Source organism: Emydura macquarii, unplaced genomic scaffold (assembly GCF_026122565.2).
Source record: "Emydura macquarii macquarii isolate MOO-44397 ecotype Brisbane River unplaced genomic scaffold, CSIRO-AGI_Emac_v2 contig_1253, whole genome shotgun sequence".
In the NCBI taxonomy this organism is placed as follows: Eukaryota; Metazoa; Chordata; order Testudines; family Chelidae; genus Emydura; species Emydura macquarii.
The window spans coordinates 94,536,706-94,544,922 of NW_027131390.1; the positions used below are offsets into that span (position 1 = coordinate 94,536,706).

The 8,217-nt window shown below is 42.3% G+C and overlaps 1 protein-coding gene across 1 annotated transcript in view; it reads left to right on the top strand.

Annotated features, from left to right (window-relative positions):
* The window catches only part of MCM6 (minichromosome maintenance complex component 6), a 31,478-nt gene extending 30,208 nt beyond the window's left edge, over window positions 1–1,270 (top strand). Inside the window, exon 17 of the mRNA XM_067549909.1 lies at window positions 758–1,270. Coding sequence (XP_067406010.1) covers window positions 758–871 — 114 coding nt within the window. The 3' untranslated portion in view covers window positions 872–1,270. The remainder of the gene's footprint in view (window positions 1–757) is intronic.
* Window positions 1,271–8,217: the final 6,947 nt, after the last annotated feature.

An 8,217-nucleotide genomic window follows, 5' to 3' on the forward strand; every position in this document is an offset into this window, starting at 1 on the left:
TACCAAAATATTTTACACTGGTAAACAGTTTATTTTTTTCCCCTGGTCTCATTGTTGGGAATGGATGAAACATTTTGACTGAAATTTGTAAAATAAAAATTCATCTGAGATATACACCCAGCATGGAAAATTTCAGCTTGGATGGCTAAAGCTTGGTAATGTTATAAACCATTTAAAACATGTTAAAGTTGCTCAACACTTTCCATTATAAACAGTAGGTGGGACAGATAGCCTGTGGAATCTGTCTTTCTGCAGGGGGAATTGAAGCAGACAGCATGACAATGGGAGAATGGGGAGAGAAGGGGACAATACTAAATAGCAAAATAGTAAAAATAGCGGTGAACCACATCCTTGGTAGGAAGGCTGGTCCAGTGGTTAGAACACTAGTCTAGGCTGTGGGAGTCCTGGATTTAATTCTCTGCTCCACTACAATCATTCTCTGACTCCAGGCAAGTACCTAGACCCAGATACCCAAAAGTATTTAGGCATCAAATTCGCATTGAAATCTGTGCCTCAGTTACACCATCTCTACTTGGATACCATAGCGATGAGGGATGCCATATAAATACTTAAGATAGAACCGTGCACAAGGGAAGGAAGCTAGGAAAAAGATGAAGTAAAGTGCAAAAAAGGAATTGACTTTTCTTTTCAAAATGGATGAACACTTACTGCATTAGAGTTACCTTTGAAAAATAACTATGTTCAATATTAAGGCTTTAAGCTTTTGTCTGAGTAAGGATTTTTGTGTCTGTTTCAGGACCATGTTCTAATAGAACTCACCCAGACTGGGCTAAAAGGCTCTACAGAAGGAGAGAGCTTTGATGAAGACCCGTTCCTGGTAGTTAACCCCAATTATCAGCTGGAAGACTAGGGGTTGTGAAATACCACAGTAGGACTTCATTTGTTAATTGCATGTTGGAAATGCATTCTTTGTACATTATTGCAATACTCAATGTATAGCTAAATTCTTAAATTTGTATGAACTCTGGTGTGGAGCAATGCTGTTAGTAATACATGATTATTCATAGATAGTCAGCATTCCTGGAACCTGTTTTTATACAAGACATATTATATAATGTTTCTGTGATATATTTTTAATGGCAGTCTTTCAAAGGTCAGGCAACAAGATCTCTTCAGCATGGAGCTATCCAGATGTTTTTTAACAATGAGGAAATTTGCATCATTCTTCTACAGTATTTGTTAGTAAGATTTTATGCTGTAGATTTTTACTGTTACGTTTTTCCTAATAAATAAAAATGTGTTAAATGTCTGTGGGTGTCTTGGAGATGGCTTTGTTCTGAGACTGGGTGCTGTTCCACTTACGAACTTTCCTCTTGTTCTTCTCTGCAAGCTGAAAATAATTATGATAAATACTTGTATTTCAGACAAATTTTACCTTCACTGTCTAGCTAACATTATTTGTAGAGGAGTTTTTTAAACCTTCCAATATCAGGTAAATAGAAAATCTGACTTTCATTTTATTTTAAGCTATACTTTTTTTTGTCGCATGTTTAAAGTAAAACAGTCAAAACAGACAGGTCCAAAATATGATGTTGCCTGAAGAGGACAAATAGTCTAGTATTTGGCGTTCTCCCTGGTTTGTGAGCTGGAGAAAACGATAGCCACAGAACAAATGTGGATTCTTATGGTGTAGATTTCTGTGAATTAGTAACCAGATTTTTAACCTTCAGTCCTTAAATCAAATCTTAGGTTTATTCTGCTTAGGTGAAGTTGTGCAGTGAGAATCTCCTGACATCTTATGCTAAAAAAGGCAAAGAAAAGCACAAAAGGTGAGCAATTGGTAATTTTTACTCTTCTTGTTTAGCTTTGTCTTCAGAAGAAATAAAGATGCTGTCATAGCGAACCAGGCAATGTAGGGACCTAAAGATCTCTTTGTGGCTGATAGAGAATAACAAACCAAAAAAAACTTTTTTGAGTGATTATCCGCACAGATTCCACTCTTGGTGTGTGTGGGGCCCACTTGTGAATGGGTCTCACCCCTTGTGTGAAATTGTATTCTTGTGAATAGCAGTGACCATTGGGGCTGCACTTTTTGGTCCTAGGCCCTTGCGATCACCGTAATTGAGGTATAAAGGGCCCTCAACTGCCTCTCAGATCTTTCTTGCCGCCTCCTGGCTGCGAAGCAGAACTCTGCAGCGTCCATATCTGTTCACCTACAAAGAGACTTAGTTAGACCTACTATTATTAAGGTTTTTAGTTATATAGACAAGTTTAATTTACTCATTGGTGTAAAAATAAAGTACAGTAAAAATAAAAGTAAGAAATAAGGGGTTTTGGTGAAATTCAAGACATTGATCGGGTTCTTGCCCCCCTGCACCGGGGCTAGACCTTCCCCCATCCCACCCATAGGCCAAAAGTGGCTAAAGGCAAATCTCCAGGATTTAAGATCTGCCTTTCTTGCCATTCTGTAGTGCCCTTTAATGATAGCCACTTGAAGTATTTCTTGTGCTTAGGAGAGGGGCTGCTCAGCGTACAAGATGTTTTCAAAGCACACTGTAAGAGGCATGAGAAGGCAGACTGAAGCTACATCTTCTGGTGAGATCTCTGCAGGCATTTACAGACCCTGGAAAGCAACTGGAGAGACCACCTTTTCTTGGTTACTCTCACTTCTCTAGTTCCATTCTGCCACCGACCCAGGAGATGGGCACTGCTCCAAAGATCAAAGGTGCAGTTTCTTCCCCTCTGTCATGAGACAAAAATCATGTCTGAAGATTGAGCTTATCCCAAGCACTCAGGTGAAATAGGCCCAGATGGTTGCTTCACACCGTTAGCACTGTGCTGCTGCTGGTGTTGTTCAGGCAGCAGACCCTTCTCTGCACTGCATGCATTTGCAAGATTAATCTTATGTTGACAGCAGTGGTGCCAACAAAACACGTGCTGGGCTAATCAGTACCAGCTACTGAGGCCCTGGTGAGACGCGCAGCACTGGTGGATTCATCTGTATAGAAAATTTTACAGGCATAGAGGCATTTCTTGGTGCCAACTGACTGGACCCGGTACCAGAGTTCCCAGTCCTGGACAGACTAAGAGCTGGTACTGGCCACATGCTTGGACTGGCATGTCCCACTTATGGATGAACACTTAGCTTTCTCATCCTCTTCAGGAGAATGTAGCAGATTATTCTTGCCAAATGTGACCCTTCCCCACCAGAGATAACCCTGTGGGATGTGAACAGGCAGTCGAAGGAGAAATCCCTAAGAGGCACCCAAAAATCTTCTGGATGTAGAAGGGAACCACTGATCTGGGACCCTCCTGTGAGCCATCCTTCCCCTCAATAAATTTACCAACCTTGGGCCCTGATAGTCTCCTTGCGGGTATCAAATCCATACATTAGGAAAGTGGCTTCCTCAGCAGACTCCAGATCAAGATAATCTTCCCCAAAGTGACTCAGCTGGGTGGCTCCAGTACCCGTTCTGGTAACAAGTGTTGGAGGAGGAACAAGAGCTTGGTAAAGAAGACTTCTCCTCCAACAGCAACCAACCATTGGTTATTTCTTCCTTGTTCCCTAACAAGGTGACAAAGCTTCTTTCTATAGCCTCCTTGGATGTTATCTGACTTTCTGCACATCCCTCAGAAAAGCAGCATCAATTATTGGACATCCTATAGCCCTCATTGTTGGGTAGAATGGCCTTACCAATCAAGTAGGGGATTTTAGAACAGGCAAAGATTACATGACCCACTCCTTCATGTGTCCCCATGATCTCCAAGTGTGCAGATAGGAGATACCAGGTTCTGGCTAATGGATGTGAATATTTTTTTCAGAATTCCATCCCATAGTGTCTAATTGTCCATGCCATCCAAGAGAGATCAAAGCAATGGACCAGATCCAATTTGTCTGCGAATGAATCTTTTTGGTTGAAAAATCTACTCCTCGGTGATGCTTCAACTACAAGTTGCCAGTTAACAAGCAATTCTTGCAAAGTCTGATTTCCTGTTACGGGACAGACTCCACCGACTGACAAGTTCCTAATGAATACCAAGAGGAGCTAAGGTCAACCATGGCAGAGACAGCTAGCTGCTAGAACTGCGCTCCAGGTGGTTCTTGATGCTTCAGAAACAAGGGCCAGGACCAGGACTTTGACTGTGACAATGAGAACATCATCCTTGCTCCAAATGTTTGGCATCCCTCATGAAGTTCAAGCAACTATAGAGAATTTGTCTTTTCGGGGAAACTGTTCAATAATGGCACAGACAAGGCATTGTACGCGCTAAAAGATTCAAGAGAGATCCTCTACTTCCTGGGACTCTGCTTTCCAATTTCAAGACATAAACAGCAGCAACGTCCATGATATTTATCCAAGTACAGATCTCAGCAGCAATTTTGCCCTCAATACCTATCAGTGCCACTGAGGAAGAGGCAGTGTTTCCACCAGTGATGTTCATTCACCTTAACTGCCCTTCAACAGGGACGAGAGCCCAGAAAATAACTTTGATGGGACAGTTGAGAGCCTGGTAGACCCTTTTGTTCCGTTTGACAACTGCCTGTTTTATTTCAGAGAAGCTTGGTCTGAGATTACCTGGGACCAGTGGATTTTCAAAATTGAAAACAAGGGGGATCTGTCCCTCCTTAGGGACCCTTCTCACGAGATGATGTTTCTGAGACAAGACATTGACTTCATTTTGTAGCTGGGAGCAGTGGAAGAAATGGCCCAAGAATTCAGAGGGAATGGGTTCTACTTTCATAGATTCCAAGGCCAGAAGATACCATTGTGATCATCTAGTCTGACCTGTATAATACAGGCCACAAAACTTCCCCAAAATAATTCCTTTTGACCTAGAGCACATCTTTTAAAATTAAATAAATAATTCACTGCTTAATCCCAAGAGGAAAGGCAGATGAGAACCCATCCTGGGTCTTTGTGCTTCATCTATCATTCAAATTCACAATGGTCACCTTAGCCTCTATCATCTCTTGTTTTGAATCCTATGGACTGGTTCGCAGTTCCCAATCTGAAAGACTTTCTTCCAAATTTCTGTATTTCCAGCCCACAGAATGATTCCTGATAGGAATATCACACTACCAGAACAAAGTCCTTCCCTTTTGTACTATCCACATCCCTGAGGATGTATTCACCAAGGTCCTCACTATAGCAGCAGCACATGTAATGAGACAAGGAATTCAGGTGTACCCTTACCTCAATGACTGGCTAATATGGAGCTTATCCCTACTGCAGTTCAGATTCTATATACAAATAACTCTTTGGACCTCTTTGCCTCTCTGAGCCTCGGAGTCAGAGGTCCACACTAACTCCAAGACAAAGCATTGAATTAATAGGGGCAGTGTTAAATACCAGGTTGCCTCAACAGAGGTTCTGCTTATAGACATACAACATCTACAACCACAGCCCATGACACAAGTGAGAACTTCTCTGATGCTTCTGTGGTACATGATGTGTACACACATCTTGCCTCATGCCAGACTCTCTGTCTTTGTTGAAATCAGTGTATCTGCCCAATAGGGACAGCATGGTCAAGTCAATTTCCTTCCCCAGGAAGACCTGTCTTCATTAAACTGGTGGCTGCAACCGGAATAAGTATGCAGGAGAATTCCATTCTCTAATCCCCTCCATTGAAGATTCTAATTTCAGATGCCTCCACTCAAATGTGAGTATGACCCATAACAATTTAACAAGAGGCATTGCAGTTGTAATCAAGACAATTCACTTGTATGCAACTATCGAAGAGACGTAATAAGACCAGCAATCACTAACCCAATAATAATAGGAACCAAGGAAGATGCTAAATGTATTTGTCTGTGTAACTATATCCTGTAGAAGTTTACCAATGTAACCAAATTAGCTTTTAGATGCTGAATCCCTTTCATGGTTCAATTTCACATACATAATGTAATGGTATATGTTCAGTCAACATTAAGATCAAAGATGCGAGACATTACATTAAACTCATAATATTACAGCTGTTGTCTTCATCTTATCTATCCCTGTTTATGATGAGTAATGGGCAATTGCCTTATGTAAATCAGTGTACCTGGATTACCTCTGTGTGCATAGGAAATAGAATGTTAACTTTAGAGTGGCGGATCAGGGGGTGCTCAACAGAGAAGAATTCGCAGTCACATGCTGTGTTCAAAACGTGACTGCCTGGTTTAGCTATAAAAGAGAAGCCTCGGGTCTGATCCTGCCATCTCCAGTCTGCTGAACTTTAAACAGGGAAAGTTTTAAGCTGTGGGACTGAGATCTCCAAGTAGTTACTTGTCATATCCTGGAAAATGCATAGAATGACTCTAACAGACTCTGCATCTAAGCTGCCATTTGGATTCTAATCTTTTAGGATGATTCCAGAGAGACTTGCGTGCAAGCCAGCAGACTCACTGTCATTGCTACAATTCTGATCTAAGGACTTTGTAATGTATATGATTCTTTTAGCCATTTAATAATTCTCTTCTTTTTCATTATTAATAAAATCTTCAGTTAGTTTACTAAGGATTGGGTGACATCCTGATATTTTGGTAAGATCTGAAATATATTGACCTGGGGATAAGTGTCTGATCTTTTTGAGATTAGTAGAACCTCCTGTATGGTGAAATGGGTTTTCAGGCACCTCTCCTCCAGTTCTCCAAATGGTGAGTCGGACTGGAATGCCTAAAGGGGACTGTGTTTTGGCTTCTTGTTAACCAGTGTGGTGCTACAGAAGCTCATTGGTTACTGGTTTGGTGAATCTAATTATAGAATAAATCACAAGTTTTTGGGGTGTGTCTGCCCTGTTTTTTGCAGTCTGCACGGAGTGTGGCGTTCTCAGTGGTGATCCATTTTAGGCACTTGTCACGCAAGGGAAATGATCTGCTCCCAAATCTTCCCTTCACATCAACATGCGAGAGCAATTTGGTTGGCATGCAAGGTGTTTCCACCACTACTTCAGTGTCTAACTGTGTAGGTGCTCACAGACAATAACACAGCAAGAAAGAGCCCAGTCATCTCCTCTCCACCCCTACTGTACCATGAAACCATATGTCTGTGGGCTTGGAGTATCCAGCATTTTGTCACCCTCACTTCTCTGCTTTCTGGGCTCTCAGAACACCCTAGCAAACAAACACATTTAGCAAAGACCTCTTGGAGAACCATGAATGGTCCCTTAAGCCCTCCGTTCTCTAACCTGTCTCTACAGATGGGGATCTCCAACAATTAACTTATTTGCCCACAGTTCCGAGATCTCTCATGGATACTTTTCTCAGCCCTTAAACTCCAGATCTAGTGTACGCTTTTCTGCCAACACCTATGATCTCTGAGTGTTGAGGAAACTGAGATGAGTCAGGGACTATCTTCTTAACAGGCCCCAGCTTGGGCCAGGCTGTTCTTGTACTCAGACCTGTTGAGGCTATCAGTTCTGAAACAACTCATCTTAAAGATTATACCTTGATCTAGTGACTCAACAATGGCTAGGTCTTTCATCTGGACCCAGAGTTCCTGCACCTGACTGCCTGGATATTGTCTGGCTGACATATACTAGGAGGAGCTGATTTGTGGCAGTCCTGCACATCATGCTTCAAAGTAGGATGCCATCCATGAGACAAACTTAGACCAGTACAAATGGAAACCAATTTCTGTGTGGTCTGAACAGCAGCACTATGCACCTCTGCAAATGACAATCCCAAATATATTGGACTGGTTGCTCTTGCCCAGGCAGTCAGGAGTGATCCTTTTCATGATTTTAAAGTTTGTCAGGCTGTGATCTCAGCAAACCATTCCCCTGTACAGAGCCATACAGAGCCACGCAGTGTTTAACTCCACTGTGGCAAAACATAGTGAAGGCGTAATCCAAGCTTTTCCACCAGTCAGAGAAATCCCTCCCTGGGATCTCAGTGTACTGTTAGTCGACCTAATGGGTCCCTCCATTCGTGCCCATTGCCAACTGCTTGCTTCTTCACCTCTTGTTGAAAATAGCTTTCCTGGTGTCCGTAACGTCAGCCATGATGCATCCAGTCAAGGCACCCACTGCTGTATCTTTGAACTACGCGCTTTGACTGAAATTTGTAGGGCAGTGACTTGAAGTTCAGTCAACACCTTCTCCACTCACTATGCCTTGGTTCAAGTCTTCAGATCAGATGCAAGTTTTGGTGGGGCTGTCCTTCAGCTGATGAGTAAGTAGGATTCCTCTTACCAATCTCCAGGATGGGATACTGCTTGCTAGTCCCCAAGAGTGGAATCTTTGTGGACAATCACTCTGAGAGAATGGATA